This window comes from Mobula hypostoma, chromosome 2 (assembly GCF_963921235.1).
Source record: "Mobula hypostoma chromosome 2, sMobHyp1.1, whole genome shotgun sequence".
Lineage (NCBI taxonomy): Eukaryota > Metazoa > Chordata > Chondrichthyes > Myliobatiformes > Myliobatidae > Mobula > Mobula hypostoma.
This window is the reverse complement of record NC_086098.1, coordinates 86,139,970-86,165,240: the sequence shown is the minus strand read 5'-3', so window position 1 is coordinate 86,165,240 and position 25,271 is coordinate 86,139,970. Positions and strand designations below refer to the sequence as shown.

Here is a 25,271-nt window from a genome sequence, read left to right as displayed (position 1 = left end):
CCAGATCCATCCCCACAACATCACTGGCCTTACGAATGAGTTTGTTGATTCTGTTGGTGTCTGCTACCCTCAGCCTGCTGCCCCAGCACACAACAGCAAACATGATAGCACTGGCCACCACAGACTCGTAGAACATCCTCAGCATCGTCTGGCAGATGTTAAAGGACCTCAGTCTCCTCAGGAAATAGAGATGGCTCTGACCCTTCTTGTAGACAGCCTCAGTGTTCTTTGACCAGTCCAGTTTATTGTCAATTCGTATCCCCAGGTATTTGTAACCCTTCACCATGTCCACACTGACCCCCTGGATGGAAACAGGGGTCACCGTGTACCTTAGCTCTCCTCAGGTCTACCACCAGCTCCTTAGTCTTTTTCACATTAAGCTGCAGATAATTCTGCTCATACCATGTGACAAAGTTTCCTACCGTAGCCCTGTACTCAGCCTCATCTCCCTTGCTGATGCATCCAGCTATGGCAGAGTCATCCGAAAACTTCTGAAGATGACAAGACTCTGTGCAGTAGTTGAAGTCCGAGGTGTAAATGGTGAAGAGAAAGGATAGGCAGGTGCCGGTGATGTATTGGGCATTTTTAAACCTTCCTTTGTTGAAGGAAAAGGGGAGAATGGGATACGGGGAGAACGTGAGATGAATCCACTAAATGTACACTAACACTGACTGGTTGGCCGGAACAGCCTGCTTTCACTGTTACGATTTTGATGGCGCTTTAGGAGTATCTTTTTCCAGAATTATTTTGCAAAGCAGAGGGGCAAATTGTTAAATTTCATGATGACTTCCTGCCACTGTTTGTGGAGAGTTTGTAAATTCTCGGTGGCATGGTAGCATGGCAGTTAGCCTAACTGCTTTACAGCACCAGCTACAGCTGATCTGGATTTGATTCCCGCCGCTGTCTGTAGGGAGTGTATACGTTCTCCCCATGACCGTGTGGGTTTCCTCTGGGTGCTCCGGTTTCCTTCCACAGTCCAAAGACGTACGGGCTAGGGTTAGTAGGTTGTGAGCATGCTGCATTGGTGCAGAAAGTATGGCGACACTTGTGAGCTGCTCCCAGCACGATCCTTACAGTGCATTGGTCATTGACACAAAATGATGCATTTCACTGTATGTTTTGATGTACATGTGCAAATAAAGCAAATTTTAAATTCAAGATCTTTATCTTGGATTAGTAAGTAGTCCATTCAGCCCATTGAATTTATGCTGCCTCTCAGTAATTCCTTCAAACACCACCCCCACTTGTCCCCTGTAATCAGTTCTCTTACATAATCTCATCAACAGTCTCTGTTTTTCCTGCCAGCCACCTACCCTACACTTGCAGTGATAATAGAGGCCAATCAACCTGTACATGTTGAGATTAGATTAGTTTACATTCAGTGGCCACTTTATTAGGTACACCTGCACACCTGCTCGTTAATGCAAATATCTAATCAGCCAATCATGTGGCAGTGACTCAGTGCATAAAGGCATGCAGACATGGTCAAGCAGTTCAGTTGGTGTTCAGACCAACCTCAGAATGGGGAAGAAATGTGATCTCAGTGACTTTGACAGTGGGATGATTGTTGGCGTCAGACAGGGTGGTTTGAGTATCTCAGAAATTGCCGACCTCCTCAGATTTTCACACACCATAATCTCTAGAGTTTTCAGAGAATGGTGCAAGAACCAAAAAATATCCAGTGAGTGGAAGCTCTTTGGGAAAAAAATGCCTTGTTAATGAGAGAGGTCAGAAGAGAATGGTTTAAGCTGACAGGAAGGCGACATTAACTCAAATAACCAAGGTGGTGTTCAGAAGGGCATTTCTGAACACACAGCACTTAAAACCTTGAAGTGCATGGGCTGTAGCAGCAGATCACAAGCATACACTCAGTGGCCACTTTTTTAGGTACAGGTGGTAACTTATAAAGTGGCCTTTGAATGTTGTATCATATAACATACACTAGGGTGCAATGAAAGTCATTGTTCTCATGAAGCTCCTAGAGGAAACAGTATGTATATGAATAATAACAACGAGGGAACAGAATATATATGAATAACAATGGGAACAGAATGTATATGAATAACAATAAGGGAACTATCTATATGAATAACAATGAGGGAACAGTATGTATATGAATAATAACGAACAATGTATATAAATAATGTGAGAACTATGTATATGAATAACAATAAGGGAGCAGTATGTATATGAATAATAACAACAAGGGAACAATGTATATAAATAACAATGAGGGAACAGAATGTATATGAATAACAATGAGGGAACAGTATGTATATGAATAATAACAAAGGGAACAATGTATATAAATAATGTGGGAACTGTATATGAATAACAATAAGGGAGCAGTATGTATATGAATAATAACAACGGGAACAGAATGTATATAAATAACAATGAGGGAACAGAATGTATATGAATAACAATGAGGAAACTGTATCTGAATAACAATGAGGGAACAGAATGTGAATAACAATAAAGGAACTATGTATATGAATAATAACAGTGAGGGAACTGTATATGAATAATGAGGGAACTATGTATATGAATAACAATGAGCAGTATGTATATGAATAACAAGGTGGGAACAGAATGTATATGAATAACAAAGAGAACAATGTAAATGAATAACAATGAGAGCAGAATGTATATGAATAACAATGAGGGAACAATGAATAACAATGAGGGTACAGAATGTATATGAATAAGAATGAGGGAGCAGAATGTATATGAATAACAATGAGGGTATTTTGTTACAATAGTAAATCAATACAAATATAATGCAAATCTAGTTTTGGAATAGAATTCACTCTACAGAAAGTTCATTTTACAACTTTTTAATATTTAAACCAAACAAGTTCATCCTTGAGGGTTTATTTTTAGAGAACAAAACATGTCTGCTTCAGCCAGAGTTGAGGATGCAATCCAACATATGTACACATCCTCTCTTACCACCATTCAGGGCCGCAAACAGTCCTTCCAGGCAATGCAACATTTCACATGCAAGTCTGTCAGGGCTATCTATTCAGTGTTCGTTGTGTGGCTTCCCCTACATCGGTGGGACCTGACATTGACTGGGCACCCTTTGATGAGGGCCTTTGCTCCATCTGCAACAGGGAGGAACAGCTATTTTAATTGCGCTCCCTATTCCCATTCGGACATGTTGGTCCATGACCTCCACCACTGCCATGGTGAGTCCACTTTCAGGGTGGAGGAGCAATACCTCACATTCCATTTGGGTAGCCTCCAGCCTGATGGCATGAAGGTTGATTTCTCCAACCTGTGGTAATTTCTCACCTCTCCCCTTTCTCTCCTTTCCCATTTGCCATTCTGGCTCCCTCCTTACCCTTTCTCGTCTTCTCACCTGCCCAACACCTCCCTCTGGTGTCCTTCCTCCTTCCCTTTCTCCCAAGGTCCAATCTCCTCAGATCCTTCTTCTTCAGCCCTTTACTTTTTCCTTTAATCTCCCAGCTTCCCACTTCACCCCACCCCACCCCACCCACACACCTTCCCTGTCATCTAGCTACACCTATCACCCTCATTTTGTGCTTCTGGCTTCTTCCTTTCCAGTCCTGATGAAGGGTCTTGGCCTGAAACACCAACTGTTTATTTCCCTCCCATACTGGAGGAACCTGCTGAGTTCTTCCAGCATTTTGTATGTGTTTTAGAGTCAGAGAAAAGTACGGCACAAAAACAGGCCCTTCGGCCCATCTAGTGCATGCTGAACCATTTAAACTACCCACTCCCATCACCCTGCACTGGGACCGTAGTCCTCCATACCCCTACCACCCACGTACCTATCCAAACTTTGCTTAGAGGTTGAAATCGAGCTCACATACGCCACTTGTGCTGGCAGCTTGTTTCACACTCCCACAACCCTCTGAAAGAAGCAGTTTCCCCTCAAGTTCCCCTTAAACATGTCACCTTTCACCCATAACCTATGACCACCCAACCTCAGTGGAAAAGGCCTGCTTGCATTTACCCTAATGATACCTTTCATAGTTTTGTATACCTCTGTCAAATCTCCCTTCAATCTTTTACATTTCAAGGAATACATTCCTAATCTATTCAATCTTTCTTTATAATTAAGGTCCTCCAGTCCTGGCAACATCCTTGTAAATTTTCTCTGTACTCTTTCAACCTTATTTACCTCTTTCCTGTAGGTGGGTGACCAAAACTGCTCACAATACTCCAAATTAGGCTTGACCAGTGTCTTATATAACTTCAACATAACATCCCATCTCCTGTACTCAATAAGACCAATGTGCCAAGAGCTTTCTTTACAACCCTCTCAACCTGTGACACCACTTTCAATGAATTATGGACCTGGATTCCCAGATCCCTTTGTCCTACAGGACTCCTCAGTGCCCTACCGTTCAATGCGTAAGACCTACCCTGGTTGGTCTTACTCAAGTGCAACACCTTGCACTTTTCTGCATTAAGTCCTATCTGCCATCTTCCAGCCCAATTTTCCAGCTGGTCCAGATCCTGCTGCAAATTCTGATAGTCTTCCTCGCGGTCCACTACATACCCCGTCTTGGTGTCATCTGCAAATTTGCTGATCCAGTTAACCATATTGTCATCCAGATCTTTGATATAGACAACAAACAACAGCGGACCCAGCACTGATCCCTGCAGCACTTCACTAGTCAGAGAGGCAACCATACACTACCACTCTCTGGCTTCTCCCACAAAGCCAATGTTTAATCCAATTTACGACGTCATCTTGGATGCCGAGCAACTGAACCTTCTTGACCGACCTCCCATGAGGGACCTTGTCAAATGCCTTGCTAAAGTCCATGTAGACAACCTCCACTGACTTGCCTTCAACAACGTTCCTGGTAACTTCCTCAAAAACCTCTTTACGTTTGGTAAGACACGACCTGCCACAGATGAAGCCATGTTGGCCATCCCTAATCAGTCCATGTCTATCCAAATACTCATATATCCAGTCCCTTAGAATACCTTCCAATAACCTTCCCACTACAGATGTCAAACTCACTGGCCTTTTATTTCCTGGTTTTTTTTAAGAGCCTTTTTTAAACAGTGGAACATCATCGGCTATCCTCCACTCCTCCGGTACCTCACCTGTCACTAAGGATGATTTAAATATCTCTGCTAGGGCCCCTGCACCTTCTGCTATTTTCCCCCAAAGGATCCATGGGAACATCTTGTCAGGCCCTGGGGATTTATTCACCCTGATTTGCCTCACAGTAGCAAACACCTCCTCCTCTGTAATGTCTACAGGGTCCATGAAGTAAATACAGATGCAAAAACTTCATTTAAGATCTCCTCCATCTCTTTTGGCTCCACACATGGATTGCCATTCTGATCTTCCAGAGGACCATTTTTGTCCCTTGCAATCCTTTTGCTCTTAATAAATCTACAGAATCCCATAGGATTCTTCTTCACCTTGTCTGCTATGGCAATTCATGCCTTCTTTTAGCCCGATTGCTTTCTTAAGTGTTCTCTTGCATTTCTTGCACTCCATAAGCACCTCATTTGTTCCTACCTGCCTATACCTGCTATGCACCTCCTTTTTTTGTTTATCCAGGACCTCAATATCTCTTGAAAACCAAGGTTCTCTAAACCTGTTATTTTTACATTTTATTCTGACAGGCACACACAAGCTTTGTACTCTCAAAATCTTCCTTTTGAAGGCTTCCCACTTACCAAGCACACCTTTGGCAGTAAACAGCCTGTCCCAATCCACACTTGCCAGATCCTTTCTGATTCCATCAAAACTGGCCTTTCTCCAATTTAGAATCTCAATCCTCTGACCTGACCTACCTTTTTCCATATTTACTTTGAAACTAATGGCATTATGATCTCTCGGTGCAAAGTGTTCCCTGCACGAACTTCTGTCACCTGCGCTCATTCCCTAATGGTAGATCAAGTATTGCATATCCTCTTGTCGGGATTTCTATGTACCAACGAAGGGAACTTCCCCAGAACACACTTGACAAACCCTATTCCATCTAGTCCTGTTACAGTATGGGGTTCCTAGTCAATATGTGGAAAATTAAAATCACCTACTATAACAACCTTATGTTTCTTGCAACAGTCAGCAATCTCTCTACAAATTTGTTCCCATGTATTGTAGGGTGGTCTATAACAAAGCCCAATTAACACAGCCATACTATTCTTATTTCCCAGTTCCACCCAAAAGAAACCTCACCAGATGAGTTACACACATAAAAGTTGCTGGTGAACGCAGCAGGCCAGGCAGAATCTCTAGGAAGAGGTACAGTCGACGTTTCGGGCTGAGACCCTTCGTCAGGACTAACTGAAAGAAGAGCTAGTAAAAGATTTGAAAGTGGGAGGGGGAGGGGGAGATCCAAAATGATAGGAGAAGACAGGAGGGGGAGGGGGAGCCAAGAGCTGGACAGGTGATTGGCAAAAGGGATACGAGAGGATCATGGGACAGGAGGCCCAGGGAGAAAGAAAAGGGGGAGGGGGAAACCCAGAGGATGGGCAAGGGGTATAGTGAGAGGGACAGAGGGAGAAAAAGAATGTGTGTATATAAATAAATAACAGATGGGGTACGAGGGGGAGGTGGGGCATTAGCGGAAGTTTGAGAAGTCAATATTCATGCCATCAGGTTGGAAGCTACCCAGACAGAATATAAGGTAACACACATCAAAGTTGCTGCAGCGGCCAGGCAGCATCTCTAGGAAGAGGTACAGTGGACGTTTCAGGCCGAGACCCTTCGTCAGTTAGTCCTGACGAAGGGTCTCGGCCTGAAACGTCGACTGTACCTCTTCCTAGAGATGCTGCCTGGCCTGCTGCGTTCACCAGCAACTTTGATGTGGGTTGCTTGAATTTCATTTGCAGAATATAAGGTGTTGTTCCTCCAACCTGAATATGGCTTCATCACCAGAGGAGTTCTCCAGTCTGTCCTGACTGAGTTGAGCACTGCCGTGACATTTTCTCTAACGAGTAATGCCACCCCTCCCGCTCTGTCACGTCTGAACAACGGAACACAGAGCTGCCAGTCCTGCCCCTCCTGCAGCCAAGTCTCACTAATGGCTACAATATCATAATTCCAGGTGTAGATTCACGCTCTGAGCTCATCTGCCTTTCCTACGATACTTCTTGCACTGAAATATATGCAGCTTAGAACATTAGTAGCACCACGCTCACTTTTGACTCCTGACATGTTACTCTGGATTTCCAGCATCTGCAGAATCGCTTGTGTTACTAATACCAATATCATGCAAATCTGGTTTTGGAATTGAGTTCACTCTGCAGAAAGTTAATCGGCATATTACAACTTTTTCCTGATTTTATAAGATTTAAGTTAGTCCATTGAGGGTTCATATTTCGAAAAACAGAACTGTATGCTTCAGTCAGTCTGCATTCGCCCACAGTTGCACCGAGCAGCCAAGCGAGGGGGCCGCTGTCTCGCACACTGCCAAGCGCCGTGCACGGGAACCACACTTCCCATGAGACGTAGGGCTTGTGGGAAAGTCCTGCCGCTCTGTTTTGATCCGAGTAGCTGACTACCGTCGCCCTCCCCCGTCCGGCTTCTCTGCAGTCGATCTTTTTGCCTGTGGAATATCCTCCTGCTTGTAGATATTAAGCGACGTCAAAGCCCCAACGTTGCTGCCTCCACACTTCTTCCAGGCAAGTATCAAGGGCCGGGGGTACAGCTTGGGCTGGGCTGGAATGGAATGCACCGCAGGCCTCTGCCCGGTGTGATTTGCAGAGCGGCGTGAGACGGTACAAGGTACTGTCCGGTCGAGCGTTCTCTGTCCTTCATTCGTGCCCTTTGGGATCTAGCAGGCAGGCGACAGGTTCGCGCCTCGCCACTGACCCTCTGACCAGTCGGGAGAACCGGCCGCTGGCCGGGACTTTAAAGGGTTTACTTAAATAATGCTCCGGCGCCCGGCAGACACAAGTCATTAGCGGTTGTCTCGGAACCAGACGTTAATCTCCAGAACCTTCTCCTATTATCCCTTAACCCTCCAAGATTTCAAGTATTTTTTAATCCAGCAGCATTTTCGATACCAAAATAATCCGGAAGAGAAATCGCTGGGTTTTACCAAGATCTCCCTTTCATTTCCTCTTCCTTTGAGCTGGCTGGCTAGTTGAATGGGGAAGTTGATCCATTTCTCCTTGGATAACGAGGGTGTTGAGTGCTCAGCCGAGGTTGACGATGATACATCTCGCTCGATGAAGCCTCCGGGTGCGCACCCACACTATGAATGCCTGCCTACCGGTTTCGGTAACCTCCGCCCCCAACCCATCAGCTGTTATGGTTTGGGATGCAAAGTCTGGACGGGTTGGTGTGGAAGTGGGTCCCAAGATATCAATAAGATTGACAAAGTGCAGAGAAAATTTAGAAGGATGTTGCCAGTACTTGACCTGAGTTATAGGGAAAGATTGAACAGGCTCGGACTTCATACCCTGGAGCGTGGAGAATGAGGGGAGAGTTGATAGAGGCATAGATAGGCTTTTCCCACTAAGAATGGGTGGGACTACAACTAGGTTAAGGGTGAAATGTGAATTATGTCAGGGAAACTTGAGGGGGAAGATCTTCACTCAGAGGGTAGTGCAAGCTGCCAGAGGAGATGGTGAATGTGGCTTCTAGTGTAACATTTCAGAGAAGTTTGGACAGATATATGGATGGGAGGTGTATGAAGGGGCAGGTCGATGGGACTAGGCAGAATAATAGTTTGGCATGGACTAGATGGGCCAAAGGGCGTGTTTCTGTGCTGTGGTAGTCCATGATAGTATTTTTGGACAAGTTGGATAACTTGAAACCTTGCAGAGTTATGGAATAAGGAGGGTGAATGGAACAAACTGGATGGGTCTTTTGAACAGTTAGAGTAGGCTAAATGGTCCCTGCCTGTATGATTCTGAGATTCCATCATGATATGGACCTTTTTAATCAGTTCAGTCACAAAGGCTACCCATATACAATGTAATATCATCAGGCTGTATCCCTGCTTCATGGAAACACAAGGTTCTGGAATCTGGAGCAGCAGACAAGATGCTGGTGGAACTCAGTGAGTCTGGCAGCACCTGTGGAAATAGTTGACATTGAACTGTTGACATTTCAGGTCAAAACCCTTTTAAACATACTTATTACAATCGCAAGACCCTGCTGGAAATTAAAAACTTGTAGTACTGCAGGTTTACCCCATCAGCGAGTTGCTCGTTGGCAGAGGCTGTAAAGGAGCTGGACTTGGTGTGGAATGCCGCAAGTTTGACTCACTGATTTATAGACAGATGGCGGGGGGAGCTGCGCAGCCTCAGTTGTAGCGAGGATTAGGCCTCAAGCCGTGGTGTCGCCTGTTTACAGCCACCCTGGAGAGGGACATTGGAGTTGGAGCACTCCACCAGAGGTGGTGTGGTGTGGCGTCCAAGCTGGAGTTGGTGCTGCCCCCCAGTATCTGCTCGGCAGAAGACAAGCTGCATTGTGTTCGACTGCAGACTGCTGCAGCATTCATGGACTTAGACTATATATTTTTTTGTGTTGATGTATTTTAATAATATATGTGCTTGCATTCTTATATGTGCCTTGTGCTGTGTGTGGCTGTTGGTACTGTGTTTTGCACCTTGGTCCCTGGAGTAATGCTGTTTTGTTTGGCTGTATAGTTGAATGATAATTAAACTTGAACTTCACCCGGACTTGTCCAGATGAAGGGTCTCAATCTGAAAATTCGACTGTCCATTTCCTTGCATAGAAGGGCACCACTACTAGCTCTAAGATCCCATCCAATTAATTAGCCTTCCTAACCTGGAAAGATAATCCCACTCCTGAAGCAACCTGCACAAGAGTGTTGTTGAAAAACCTTCATGTGGATTGTATGAGTTCAAGACTGTGGCTTCCAATAACCCTTTCACGATGGTACTGGAGACGCTCACATTCCAGATCAGATCAGATTAACTTATTTATCACGCATTTGTCGAAACTTTTAGTGAAATCCTCAGTAAACACTGAGGAGAGACATTTATTGAAAACTCAACACATCTTCAGCAGTCCTGCTGATTTCTCAGTGGGCTGATTCTCTTCTGAGTCTCCTATCTTCAATAGAGCTTTGGAAACTCTTGGGATTTTCCTTAACCCTACACGTTGGATCCATCTCGTATTTCCTCTTTGCCTTCCTGATTTCCTTTTTAAGAGTATTCTTAATCTTTTTATAGTCATCAAGGGATTCCCATACCCTAACCTGTGAATGTACTGACTTTGTGAAATGCTCTGTATGGATGGCCTGCAAATCGAAGGCCTCCATTGTACCTTGGAACATGGCGGTACAGTAGCCTAGTGGCTATTTAACGCTTTATAGCACCAATGGTTGGGGCTCAATTCCTGTACATTCTCCCTGTGACCCCGTGGGTTTCCTCTGGGTGCTCCAGTTTCCTCTCATAGTCCAAAGACATACGGTTTAGTAAGGGTTAGTAAGTTCTGGGCATACCATGTTGGCGCTGGAAGCATATTGACACTTGTGTGCTGCCCCCAGTTGCGTTAGTCATTGATGCAAACAATACATTTGACTGTACGTTTTGATGTATGTGTGACAAACAAATCTAATCTTGCTCTTCATGTAACTGTAAGGTCATGGGTTAAGGATGAAAGATAGAATGTTTAAGGGGAACATGAGGGGGAATTTTTTAGAGGGTGGTGAGAAGTGGTGGATGCAGATTTGATTTCCACATTTAAGAACATTTTGGATAGCTGTATGGATAGGAGGAGTGTGGAGAGCTATGGTCCAGGTGCAGCTGGATGGGACTAGGTAGACTAATAGCCCAGCACAGACTAGATGGGCCAAATGGCCTGTTTCTGTGTTGTAGTGTTCTATGGCTCTATAATAATACTCATTACCAATTCCTAACATAGGTATTTTCTCTGTTTCAGCCTTTTCCAGTGCCTGTGAGATTACTCACTGCTCCCTACAGAAAGCTCGTTCATGATTTCATCAGACAGTGAAGACGACCAGTACAGTGAGCGGACAGCTCTGATATCAGCCAGTGCCTTGACCATGCCTTCGTACCAGGAGATGGATGGGGGGCATGGCCTTGGCGGCAAGGGGACGAACCGGGTAAGAGCTGCTACACTGTTGTGGGGCTGTGGCTGATCTCAGTATAAACGTCAGGCACAGAGTAAAACGTCTGGCAGCACAGTAGCACAGTGGTAGGCACGGTGCTCTGCACTGCCAGAGACCCAGGTTCAATTCCTGCCACTGTCTGTAAGGAGTTTGTACATTGACCATGTGGATTTCCTCCGGGTGCTCTGGTTTCCTCCCACATTCCAAAAACGTACAGATTATTAAGGGTTATTAACTTGTGGGCATGCTATATAGGCGCCAGAAGCATGGCGAAACTATGCACTGTTTTGGCCATTGATATAAACGATGCATTTCATCGTGTTTCGGTGTACATGATATCAAATACAGTAAAGCTAACCTTAATTTTATCTAATGTAAATGGAATGAAAGTACTACATGTGAGATATGCTGCCACGTGAAATTACATTTGAACCATGTGAAGTGTCTTGAATTACACAGCTCCTCGTCGAATTGTGCAGATTACATTGTACTCACGCAGCTGAAAGAGGCTGGAGTTAAAATGCTGTGGTTGGTGGAGACACTCAGCCGGTTGGGCAGCATCTGTGAAGAGAGAAACTGAGTTAACATTTCTAGTTGGTGACCTTTCCTCTGGTCCCTGCTCAATGACCTATTTCTGCCTAACTTGCTGAAGTTTTCAACTGTTTCTACTAAAGTACGGCATAGTTTAGTACCTTTGGCCCATGATATTGTGCTGAACTATATGAACGACAATCAATCTAACCCTTCCCTCCTACACAGTCCATAGCCCTCGATTTATTTTTCATGCATGGCTCTATCTAAGAGTCTCTTAAATACAGTACCCCTAATGTATCTGCTTCTGTTACCACCCCTGGCAGTGCATTCCAGGCATCTATCACTCTCTGTGCAAAAAAAAAACCTACCTCTGACATCCCCCGCCAAAGCTTGCTCTACTCATCGTAACAGGATGTCCTCTGGTATAAGTCATCACTGCCCCTGGGGTAAAAGGCACTGGCTGACCACTCTATCTGTGCCTCGTATAATCTTATACCCTGCTACCAAGTCACCTCTCATTCTCCTTCGCTGCAAAGGGAAAAGGCCTAGCTGGCTGAAGCTTTCCACATGAGACATGATCTCTAATCCAGGCAGCAGTCTCCCCTGCACTCTTCCAAAAATCTCCACATCCTTCTGATAATGAGGCGACCAGAAATTAACACAATACTCCAAGTGCGGTCTGACTAGTTTTATAGATCTGCAACATTACCTCATAGCTCTTGAACTCAATCCCCTGACTAATGAAGGCCAGCATACTGTACGCACCTTCTTAACCAGCTTGTCAACTAGTGCACCAACTTTGAAGGATCTATGGATCCCCAAGATCCCTCTGTCCCTCCACACCGCTGAGAATTCTGCCATTAGCCCTGTACTCCATCTTTAAGTTTGACCTGCCAAATTGTATCACTTCAAACTTTCCCTGGTTGAACTTGATCTGTATTTCTCAACGCAGCTCTGCATCCTGTCTCTGTCCCCTGCTGTAACTTACGTTGACCTTCTACACCGCTATCCACAACACCACCCATCTCTGGGTCATCTGCAAACTTACTAACCCAACCTTCCACTTCCTCATGCAAGTCATCTGTAAAAATCACAAAGAGCAGGGTTCCCTGTGGAACACCATGGACCACCGACCTCCAGGCAGAATATGCTCCATCTACTGCCACCCACTGACTTCCGTGGGCAAGCCAATTCTGGAATCCACTCGCAGAAGAGGGTCCGTGTGTCCAGTGCCCATTCTCCAGCTATGGCCCATCTTTACAACCTTCTCCCACACGTGTGTAAGGTTCTGAGGCGGGAGGTCTAAGTCACTGGTCCATTCTTATGAGTTGGAGGTAGCTTGTGGTTCAAATACAATGGCATTTTTAATTTCTAAGACACAAATCACAGACTGGTGATGCATATTGAGAAATATATGGAAACAAAAAAGAATAGAAGATTGATGCAAGATGACAGCACGTTGAAAGCTTTTACTCACTACTTCCCAGAATCAGAATCAGGTTTCTTAACACTGATGTTGTAGTGTTCACGTGCAGTGTGTTGAAACTCTGACTAAACACCAAGTTAAACCGGAGCCAATGAAGACAAAGTCGTAGTAAGGTTAACCATTTACTGTTCACTCTTCCACATTAGCATCGTATGGTGAAAACTGTTGATATAAAAATACAAACATATACAGTGTCTGTTTCATTCTGGAGACCATGCGTGGTCTCTTCTTTTAGCAAGTGTCTCCAGCCACCCTGAGTAGCGGGTGAGGGGGTCGTGTCAAACTACCATCGGGCTCGAGCCCACCCCGTGTTTGAAATTGAAAAGCCAACACGCGCGCCGCCCCAACCACTGCTTTCTTAACAGAAACCGCGTTAATATTTTTACTTCAAATACATTCTTATGAACTTACGGTGCTGCTTCTATAATGTTTCTTTGTGGGTAGAAACGGAGCTCTTCATGATCATGCTGCACGCATAGCGCCCGCCTTCACACCTTCTCCGAACCGGAAGTTACATGTAAGACGCGGCGAAACCAGAGGTGACGTCATCACATGCCGCGATATACCGTAGACAATGAATTTACCTTTGTTATACTGTAACTTAATTATCAACCTTAACTTTAACTAGAAAATAGTTACAAACAAATCATTTAAAGCGTAGACCCAACAAAGTCAAACAAATGCCTTAAGGGCAACCCGGATGTGTTATGAAGTTTGTTGTCTTGTGGCAGCAGTACAGAGCGAAACATAAAAAACACTATAAATAAGACCATATAAAAAAGGGGTGCAAACAGGAGAATGAAGTAGTGAGGTAGTGTCGATGGGTTCATGGACCGATCAGAAATCTGTTGGCGGAGGGGAAGAAGCTGTCCCTAAAACTTCCTGTCTTCAGGCAGAGCCTCCCTGTACCTCCTCCCCGATTGTAGTAATGAAAAGCGGGAACGCCCTGGAGGGTGAGGGTGCTTGATGATGGGCGGCACCTCCTCAAGACATCGTCTTTCATAGATGTCCTCGATGATGGAGAGACGTGTCCATGATGACGCTACGATAATAATTCTCCTTTCAGTGCGCTGTGTAATGATCTGAACTGTCTGAGTGGTATGCAAGACAAGCTGATCACTGTATGATGGTATATGTGACAATAATAAACCAACTCCAATTCCGGTTATCTTGTGCTCTCTGACCCCTGCAGTGCAGATCCTCCGCCAGTCACCCCGCGGACGGGAGCCGAGGTTCGGGCGCCGGCACCTCCGGCAGAGAGGCGGGCGGGGAAGGTGAGGAGGAAGAGGAGGAGGAGCTGACCCTGAAGTATGGAGCCAAGCACGTCATCATGCTGTTTGTACCAGTCACCCTGTGCATGGCCGTGGTGGTGGTGACGATCAAGTCTGTCAGCTTTTACACAAGGAAGGATGGCCAGCTGTAAGTGCCTTGCGCGGCACCCACTTGCAGCCGGGCAGTTTAAGGATTAGCCTTCTCAGCGTAGAAACCTGCCACGTGGCAAGTGGTCTGTGCTGCAGTTTGTGTTCCACCCATGTTCTCACTCTCACTGGCATTGCAGAGTGCAGTTTAACAGATCTGCCCCTTTGGCAGGGCAGCATTCCCTAGGTACACTGGCAGGACAGGGCTGGGATGTAAACTCATTGCACTGCAACTCATGATTGACATATTTTGAGTCAAGTTCTATCGTCAGAGTAGTCTTCTGGTTTAAATTGGTAATGTAGAGATTTACCAATGTAAAATGCCTCTGAACCTGGCATGAACCTTTAACTTCTGGTATGATTTCTCCCACTTCCCCTTTTCTCTTTTCCATTTTGGCTCCCCTTTTACCCATTTCCTCCTCATCTGCCCATCACTTCCCTCTGGTGCCCCTCTTCCTCCCCTTTTTCCCATGGTCCACTGTCCTTGCCTGTCAGATTCCTCCTTCAACCCTTGAACTCTTCCACCTATCACCTCCCAGCTTCTCCGAAGGAAATGTGAAGGCATGTTTTTGACACAGAGATTGGGGGGTGGGTGCCTGGAATGCACTGTCCTGGTATGGTGCTGGAGGCAGATACATTGGGGACATGAGGAGAATGGATAAACATTATGTGGGCAAAAGGGATTAGTTTGATTACTAATTTAATTGGTTCAGCAGGACACCATGGGCCGAAGGGCCTGATCCTGTGCTCCACTCTCCTATGATCTCACTTCATCTCACCTCTCCACCCCCTCACCTGGTTTCGCCCATCACAGCCAGCTTGTACTCCTTTCCCTCCCCTCCACCTCTTTATTCTGTTGTCTTTCCCCTTCCTTTCCAGTCCTGAAGAAGGGTCTCGGCCTGAACCGGTGACTGTTTTTTCCTCTCCGTAGATGCTGCCTGACCTGCTGAGTCCCTCCTGCATTTTGTGTGTGTTGCTCTGGACTTCCAACATCTGCAGAATCGCCTGTGTTTCTTTGACCCCAGCATCTACAGATTATTTTGTGTTCTGAATCTGGATGATGCTTTCCATTCCGTCACTGATGTGGAACCCTCAGTCTTAGCAACTGCTGCCCAAAAACACTCGAGCTCTCTACATCTCTTTCCTCCCTCCATGACACTTGCTAAAACTACGCTTTTTCACTGACTGTCATGATATGTTTATCAAGGACCAACTTTATTCACCAGAAATGATGCTAACTGTAAAGTCATTGGTGATGAGTGGGTGGAGAGGGGAAACAATTCTCCTGAAGTTGATATGCATCCTCACTGTTCTGAGGACATTCAGCTCCAAGTGGTTGTGATTGCACTAGGGACACTAGCTTGTTTACTTCCTGTTGGATAATGTTCCCGTAAAGTGCCTTGGGGTGTTTTTATTACATTGTAAGTGCAAAGTTAAAGATGATATCCAAATACATCTGTGACTAATTATAAATATTGGAAATACATTAAGTATTTTTGACTTCTATTCCCACAGAATTTACACCCCATTCACAGAAGATACTGACTCGGTTGGACAGCGTCTTCTCAACTCTATCCTTAACACTTTGATCATGATCAGCGTTATTGTCATAATGACAATACTTCTTGTCTTTCTTTACAAATATCGATGTTACAAGGTAGGAGGTTTTGAATTTCTGTTTGTGTAATAAATTCAAACTGGTGAAACTGATTAAGTTTGGTATGCCTCACCTTTTCATAAACAGCTTTATTTGTCACTTGTACATGAAAGCATACAGTAAAATGTGTTGTTTGTTCCAACAATCAACACAGTCCGAGGATGTGCTGAGGGCAGCTTGTGTTGGTGTGCTTCCAGTAGCAACATAACATGCCGACATCTTACAAACCTGTATGTCTTTGGAACGTGGGAAGAAACTGGAGCATCCGGAGGAAACCCACGTTAAGAAGTATTGCAGATAAACAAATCATAAGAAAAGTCAAGCCACTCCTCAGTCCAGGGCTGGGAGCTCAGCAAATGGGAACAGAACTATACAATACTTTGGGACAAACCCCACAAGCCCACATTTCTAAAATTCATTTTTAAGGGATGTGGGCTTGGCAGGCTGAGCTAATGTTTAAGCTCAAGCTGACAAGAATGGAGTTCAACCCGGATAAGAGTGAGGTGGTTCATTTTGGTAAGTCAAATATGATGGCAGAATATAGTATTAATGGTAAGACTCTTGGCAGTGTGGAGGATCAGAGGGATCTTGGGGTCCGAGTCCATAGGACACTCAAAGCTGCTGCGCAGGTCGACTCTGTGGTTAAGAAGGTATACGGTGCATTGGCCTTCATCAATCGTGGGATTGAGCTTAAGAGCCGAGAGGTAATGTTACAGCTATATAGGACCCTGGTTGGGCCCCACTTGGAGTACTGTGCTCAGTTCTGGTCGCCTCACTACAGGAAGGATGTGGAAAGTATAGAAAGGGTGCAGAGGAGATTTACAAGGATGTTGCCTGGATTGGGGAGCATGCCTTGTGAGAATAGGTTGAGTGAACTCGGCTTTTTCTCCTTGGAGTGACGGAGGATGAGAGGTGACCTGATAGAGGTGTATAAGGTGATGAGAGGCATTGATCGTGTGAATAGTCAGAGGCTTTTTCCCAGGGCTGAAATGGCTAGCACGAGAGGGCACAGTTTTAAGGTGCTTGGGAGTAGGTACAGAAGAGCTGTCAGGGTAAGTTTTTTTTACGCAGAGAGTGGTGAGTGTGTGGAATGGGCTGCTGGCGATGGTGGTAGAGGCAGATGCAATAGGGTTTTTTAAGAGACTCCTGGATAGGTACATGGAGCTTAGAAAAATAGAGGGCTATAGGTAAGCCTAGTAATTTCTAAGGTAAGGACATGTTCGGCACAGCATTGTGGGCTGAAAGGCCTGTATTATGCTGTAGGTTTCCTATGTTTCTGTGTTCTAAGAAGGTAACACTAACTCAGATAACCACGGTTACAACAGTGATGTGCAGAAGAGCATCTCTAAACATACCACATGTTGAATCTTGAAGTGGATGGGCTACAGCAGCAGAAGATCACAAACATACACTCAGTGGCCCCTTTATTAGGTACAGCAAATGCAATAAAGGAGATTTTGTCTTTCATTTCTGCTTCTACAGGCTCCTTTACATGATGCAGTCCAGCTCCAGACAAGGTTTTCTGTCTTGCCAAAAGGTCTCAGCCCAAAACCCTGTACTTTTTTCCATGGATGCTGCCTGGCCTGCTGAGTTCCTCCAGCATTTTGTGTCTGTAACAAGGTTTGTCTCCCTGTGTAAACAGAAGCTCACACATAACTCTCCAGCCACAGGTGTCAAGCACCCAGACCACAAAACACTAACAGCAAGAGGAAAAGAAGTGACAACTTCCATTAATACGAGTATTTTGCAGTCGTCAACGTTGGCCCAGTGGCAGCTTTTCACTTGCTCATTTGGAAAGTGGTCTCAGTCCTGAGACTTCGGCATTTGATGTAGGCTAATACTTAGCAGAAAAACAGAGGGAGACGGGGGATGGGGGAGAGGTAGGGGAGAGGGAGAGAGAGGAGAGGGGAGAAGGGATGAAGGAGAGAAGGAGAGGGGAGAGGTAGGGAGAGATAGGGGAGAGGTAGGGAGGGGAGAGGTAGGGAGAGATAGGGGAGAGGGGAGAGGGGGAGGGAGGGGAGAGGTAGGGAGAGATAGGGGAGAGGGAGAGGTAGGGAGAGAGGGGGAAGAGGGGAGAGGGAGGTAGGGGAGGGAGAGGGAGGGAGGGGAGAGGTAGGGAGAGAGGGGAGAGGAGGGGAGAGGGAAAGAGGGGAGAGGGAGGGAGGGGAGAGGTAGGGAGGGATAGGGGAGAGGGAGGGAGGGGAGAGGGAGGGAGGGGAGAGTTAGGGAGGGATGGGGAGAGGGAGGGAGGGGAGAGGTAGGGAGAGAGGGGAGAGGGAGGGAGGGGAGAGATAGGGGAGAGGAGAAGGAAAGAGGGGAGAGGGAGGGAGAGATAGGGGAGAGGGAGGGAGGGAGAGATAGGGGAGAGGGAGGGAGGGAGAGATAGGGGAGAGGGAGGGAGGGAGAGATAGGGGAGAGGGAGAGAGAGGAGAGGGGAGAAGGGATGAAGGAGAGAAGGAGAGGGGAGAGGTAGGGAGAGGGGAGAGGGGGAGGGAGGGGAGAGGTAGGGAGAGATAGGGGAGAGGGAGAGGTAGGGAGAGAGGGGGAAGAGGGGAGAGGGAGGTAGGGGAGGGAGAGGGGAGAGGTGAGGAGAGGGAGGGAGGGGAGAGGTAGGGAGAGAGGGGAGAGGAGGGGAGAGGTAGGGAGGGATAGGGGAGAGGGAGGGAGGGGAGAGTGAGGGAGGGGAGAGTTAGGGAGGGATGGGGAGAGGGAGGGAGGGGAGAGGTAGGGAGAGAGGGGAGAGGGAGGGAGGGGAGAGATAGGGGAGAGGAGAAGGAAAGAGGGGAGAGGGAGGGAGGGAGAGATAGGGGAGAGGGAGGGAGGGAGAGATAGGGGAGAGGGAGGGAGGGGAGAGGTAGGGAGAGATAGGGGAGAGGGAGGGAGGGGAGAGGAGAAGGAAAGAGGGGAGAGGTAGGGAGAGAAGGATAGAGGGGGAGGGGAGAGGGAGGGAGGGGAGAGATAGGGGAGAGGGAAAGAGGGGGGAGGGAGGGGAGGGGACAGGGAAAGAGGGGGGAGGGGAGAGGTAGGGAGGGATAGGGGAAAGGGAGGGAGGGGAGAGGGAGGGAGAGATAGGGGAGAGGGAGGGAGGGGAGAGGAGAAGGAAAGAGGGGAGAGGGAGGGAGGGGAGAGGAGAAGGAAGGAGGGGAGAGGGAGGGAGGGAGGGGAGAGGGAGGGAGAGATAGGGGAGAGGTAGGGAGAGAGGGATAGAGGGGGAGGGGAGAGGTAGGGAGAGAAGGGGTGGGGAAGAGGGGATGGGGTGAGAGGGGGAGGTGAAGAGGTAGAGAGAGGGGATGGGGTGAGGGGGAGGCAGAGAGGTAGGGCAAGAGGGGACGGGGAGTGAGAGAGGGGGATGGGAGAGGTGGAGAGAGGCAGAGAGATAGAGGTGGAGGGGAAAGGTAGGGAGAGGGGGGAGGAGAGGTAGGGAGGGAAGGGAGAGCGGAGGAGGAGAGGGGAGGGGGAGAGGGACAAAGGGGGTGAGGTAGAGGGAGAGGGGGAATGGGGAGAGGTAGGGAGGGGGGGTTGGGGGAGAGGTAGGGAGGGGGAGGGAGAGGTGAGAGGGTGTGGGGTAGAGAGGGAGGGGAGGGGTAGAGGGGAGATGTGGGGAGGGGTGGGTTAGAGAGAGATAGAGATAGAGAATGCAAGAGAGAGAGATGCTTTGTTGTGTCTGCCATTTTTCAGAGGAATTAAATGTAGACAGGTCTCCCTTGGACAGAGAGCATCCCATTCCACAAACTTGATGAAGAACAAGTTCTCGCCCAGTTCAGAGTGACCATATTTATCCTTTAATCAATATCATAAAACAAATTGTCTAATTATTATGAGGGACTTGTGTTTGCAAAAATTGGCTGTGTCTTTTCTTGCATTGCAAGAGTGACAGAACTCCATTAGCTCTAAGTAACTTAGGGACAACGTCTATTTGTGAGGAAAGCAAGGTTTCCTGATCTGCGATTAGTATGATAAAATCATGTTAAGATATGGTATGGTTGGAGACTTCCGGTAGAGCTCATGGAGTGAAGTCGTGTTCTTGACTCGCTCCATTACCTCTGAGTTTTTTTCCTATGATCAGCTATACTAACCATTAAGGCATCGACTTTTATAATACTTTGAAACAAATTGTGTTTTTTGATATTCGGATGCTTTTACGGTCTGCTATGTCTAAGAACGGGAAAAATGGGAAAGACGGCAAACCTTCGATTAGACCGAAAGGTACTGATCTTCTCCGACTGAACCACCGGTGACTTTGAAAGCTATATCGGATCTAATTCAAAGGGAAATTTCAACCTCTATAATGGAGCTGATTCGTGCGGAAATTTCAATTAATCTCCAGAAAATTGCCGATGCAATCGATAAAATGCAAACATCTATCACGGAACATCAGTCTGCTATATTTAATCTTCAAAAATCCACGCAACAAAATGAACTCAAAATGGGGAAAATTGAAGAAACAATTACTGTAATGAAGAAAAAACTTGACTTTCTGACTTTTAAAAACTCTGACTTAGAATCCAGAATGCGACGGCAGAATATTCGAATTATTGGTATTCGTGAAGCTGCTGAATCTGACAACCCTATAAAGTTCTTTTCTCAACTTTTAAAAGATGCATTTCCTCCCGTATTTCCTGACCAACCACCTTTATTGGATCGGGCTCACAGAGTTCCATCATGTTCGTCTAAGTCAGATAAACCTCGACATGTCATTTTACAATTTCATTACTTTCAAGACAAGGAGAAATTGCTTCGATTCGCTCGACCTAAAGGTTACATTGATTTTTCGGATCTTCATTTTCGGTTCGCGGAAGACTTCAGTAAACAGATTCGGGATCAGCGTGTTCGTTACAGATCTGTGATGTTGGAACACTACAAGATGGATTTAAAACCAGTGCTGCTTTACCCTGCGCGTTTAAAGATTCGCATGCCTGATGGGGCTCCCCGTTTTTTTGATTCTCCATCGGATGCCCAGAGTTACCTGGATCAATTTTCACCTTCAACATCTTAATTGTAATTTTTAATTATCTCCATTTGATCAGAGGCTGTTAATCTGTTGGGTTTAATTTTTTTTGCTTTATATGGGCAGAAAAATTTATTTTTTGTTAATTAATATGGTTGCCAAACTTTTTCTCAACTGCGTCATTCCTTTCTTTTTCCCTGGGGACTCTGGGTGGTTATTCCCTCAGTATCATGTCACGTATTACCTTTGAGGCCTTAAACTTTGTAGTTTTCAAATGTACTTTTTGTAGTTTTTCCTAACTAGTCGATGTTAATTATCTCGTTTCTTTTTTTTTGTTTAATCATAGGGTCTGTTGTTCGTTACGGTTTTCTTTATATTTACTGGCTTTTTCTTTGTATTATATCGTGTTTGTCTTAATTGGTCTACTTTTTTTTATTCCTTTACTGTTTTATAACTTTAGTTGATTTTTTTTATACTTACACTTTTTTTTAGTGAGCGTCTATCGGAAGTCATGGGGGTAGTCTTAGTGCTTGCTTCTTTCTGGCTGGTCTGCTTTAGATTTAGCTTTGGGGTCATGGGGTGGGGGATGGTGGGAGGGGCTTCACTTTTTAGTTTTTTTCTTCTTGGGCTACTTATATTACCGAAGCATTGGTTGCGTTCTCCTTCCCGTTATCTCTTGTTTGTTCTGTTCCCTTTCTGGGTTTGTGGGTCGAACCTATTGTCAATCCTTTTTTTTGCGGGTTGACTTTAGGGTTTATGGAGTCTATTATTAATTTTGTCTCTTGGAATACTAATGGTCTTAATCATCCAATTAAAAGGAAAAAAGTTTTTAAAGTATTCCGGAGACTTAAAGCACATGTTCTATTTTTACAAGAGACCCATGTGCGGAGGGGGGACAGACTACGTTTTTTTAAATTTTGGAAGGGTCAACAGTTTCATTCGAACTCGAATGCTAAGATTCGAGGTGTCTCTATTTTTATAGACCCCTCAGTTACTTTTGTACAACATGATATTATTTCTGATCCGAATGGTAGATTTTTATTGGTTAGTGGTCTACTCTTTAATGAAAAGGTAGTTTTGGTTAACATTTATGCTCCCAATATGGACTGTCTGGAATTTTATAAATCACTATTTAATCTGTTCCGGAATTTGAATGAGTTTTCACTGATCTGGGGCGGAGATCTTAATACTTGTTTATCTCCAGTTTTGGACCGTTCGGCTCCTTTACGGACCTTACCCAATAAATCTGCAACTTTGATTAACTCATTCCTCTCTGATTCTGGGTCGACGGACATTTGGCATTTTTTGCATCCTCAGGAAAAAGATTTTTCTTTTTTTTCACATGTTCACCATTCCTATTCAAGAATTGATTATTTTTTTATTGACTCTCGTCATATTTCTTCAGTGGTTAAATGTGATTATGACTCTATAACCATTTCGGATCATGCTCCACTTAAGCTTTCTATTAAAATTCAGGCCAATACACAAAATAATAGACAATGGCGTTTTAATTCGCTGTTGCTTCAGGACTCGGATTTTGTTAACTTTATGAATGAACAGATCGATCTTTTTTTTACAATCAACTATACAGAAGATATTTCTATGAACATCCTTTGGGATACTTTTAAAGCTTATATTCGTGGTCAGATTATCTCGTATTCTGCTGCTTTGAGGAAGAAGCTGAAGCAGGAGGAACTGGTTATAGAAACATAGAAACATAGAAAATAGGTGCAGGAGTAAGCCATTCGGCCCTTCGAGCCTGCACCGCCATTTATTATGATCATGGCTGATCATCCAACTCAGAACCCCGCCCCAGCCTTCCCTCCATACCCCCTGACCCCCGTAGCCACAAGGGCCATATTTAACTCCCTCTTAAATATAGCCAATGAACTGGCCTCAACTGTTTCCTGTGGCAGAGAATTCCACAGATTCACCACTCTCTGTGTGAAGAAGTTTTTCCTAATCTCGGTCCTAAAAGGCTTCCCCTCTATCCTCAAACTGTGGCCCCTCGTTCTGGACTTCCCCAACATCGGGAACAATCTTCCTGCATCTAGCCTGTCCAATCCCTTTAGGATCTTATACGTTTCAATCAGATCCCCCCTCAATCTTCTAAATTCCAACGAGTACAAGCCCAGTTCATCCAGTCTTTCTTCATATGAAAGTCCTGCCATCCCAGGAATCAATCTGGTGAACCTTCTTTGTACTCCCTCTAAGGCAAGGATGTCTTTCCTCAGATTAGGGGACCAAAACTGCACACAATACTCCAGGTGTGGTCTCACCAAGGCCTTGTACAACTGCAGTAGTACCTCCCTGCTCCTGTACTCAAATCCTCTCGCTATAAATGCCAGCATACCATTCGCCTTTTTCACTGCCTGCTGTACCTGCATGCCCACTTTCAATGACTGGTGTATAATAACACCCAGGTCTCGTTGCACCTCCCCTTTTCCTAATCGGCCACCATTCAGATAATAATCTGTTTTCCTATTTTTGCCACCAAAGTGGATAACTTCACATTTATCCACATTAAATTGCATCTGCCATGAATTTGCCCACTCACCCAACCTATCCAAGTCACCCTGCATCCTCTTAGCATCCTCCTCACAGCTAACACTGCCACCCAGCTTCGTGTCATCCGCAAACTTGGAGATGCTGCATTTAATTCCCTCATCCAAGTCATTAATATATATTGTAAACAACTGGGGTCCCAGCACTGAGCCTTGCGGTACCCCACTAGTCACCGCCTGCCATTCTGAAAAGGTCCCGTTTATTCCCACTCTTTGCTTCCTGTCTGCTAACCAATTCTCCACCCACACCAATACCTTACCCCCAGTACCGTGTGCTTTAAGTTTGCACACTAATCTCCTGTGTGGGACCTTGTCAAAAGCCTTTTGAAAATCCAAATATACCACATCCACTGGTTCTCCCCTATCCACTCTACTAGTTACATCCTCAAAAAATTCTATGAGATTCGTCAGACATGATTTTCCTTTCACAAATCCATGCTGACTTTGTCCGATGATTTCACCGCTTTCCAAATGTGCTGTTATCACATCCTTGATAACTGACTCCAGCAGTTTCCCCACCACCGACGTTAGGCTAACCGGTCTATAATTCCCCGGTTTCTCTCTCCCTCCTTTTTTAAAAAGTGGAGTTACATTAGCCACCCTCCAATCCTCAGGAACTAGTCCAGAAATCTAACGAGTTCTGAAAAATTATCACTAATGCATCCACTATTTCTTGGGCTACTTCCTTAAGCACTCTAGGATGCAGACCATCTGGCCCTGGGGATTTATCTGCCTTCAATCCCTTCAATTTACCTAACACCACTTCCCTACTAACATGTATTTCGCTCAGTTCCTCCATCTCACTGGACCCTCTGTCCCCTACTATTGCTGGAAGATTATTTATGTCCTCCTTAGTGAAGACAGAACCAAAGTAATTATTCAATTGGTCTGCCATGTCCTTGCTCCCCATAATCAATTCACCTGTTTCTGTCTGCAGGGGACCTACATTTGTCTTTACCAGTCTTTTCCTTTTTACATATCTGTAAAAGCTTTTACAGTCCGTTTTTATGTTCCCTGCCAGTTTTCTCTCATAATCTTTTTTCCCCTTCCTAATTAAGCCCTTTGTCCTCCTCTGCTGAACTCTGAATTTCTCCCAGTCCTCAGGTGAGCCACTTTCTCTGGCTAATTTGTATGCTTCTTCTTTGGAATTGATACTATCCCTAATTTCTCTTGTCAGCCACGGGTGCACTACCTTCCTTGATTTATTCTTTTGCCAAACTGGGATGAACAATTGTTGTAGTTCATCCATGCAACCTTTAAATGCTTACCATTGCATATCCACCGTCAATCCTTTAAGTGTCATTTGCCAGTCTATCTTAGCTAATTCACATCTCATACCTTCAAAGTTACCCCTCTTTAAGTTCAGAACCTTTGTTTCTGAATTAACTATGTCACTCTCCATCTTAATGAAGAATTCCACCATATTATGGTCACTCTTACCCAAGGGGCCTCTCACGACAAGATTGCTAATTAACCCTTCCTCATTGCTCAAAACCCAGTCCAGAATAGCCTGCTCTCTAGTTGGTTCCTTGACATGTTGGTTCAAAAAACCATCCCGCATACATTCCAAGAAATCCTCTTCCTCAGCACCTTTACCAATTTGGTTCACC

The 25,271-nt window shown here is 45.4% G+C and overlaps 1 protein-coding gene across 3 annotated transcripts in view; it reads left to right on the top strand.

Moving 5' to 3' along the window:
- The first annotated feature begins 7,341 nt into the window (after positions 1 to 7,341).
- Positions 7,342 to 25,271, top strand: part of psen2 (presenilin 2) — a 45,049-nt gene continuing 27,119 nt past the window's right edge. Inside the window, exons 1-4 of one of the 3 annotated variants that reach the window (XM_063039825.1) lie at positions 7,342 to 7,626; positions 10,865 to 11,048; positions 14,267 to 14,493; positions 16,008 to 16,149. In XM_063039825.1, the coding sequence (XP_062895895.1) occupies positions 10,917 to 11,048; positions 14,267 to 14,493; positions 16,008 to 16,149 (501 nt within the window). In that variant the 5' untranslated portion in view covers positions 7,342 to 7,626; positions 10,865 to 10,916. Of the gene's footprint in view, positions 7,627 to 8,089; positions 8,228 to 10,864; positions 11,049 to 14,266; positions 14,494 to 16,007; positions 16,150 to 25,271 lie in introns of those variants that run through there. The other 2 variants (XM_063039833.1, XM_063039831.1) reach the window with 2 other exon arrangements.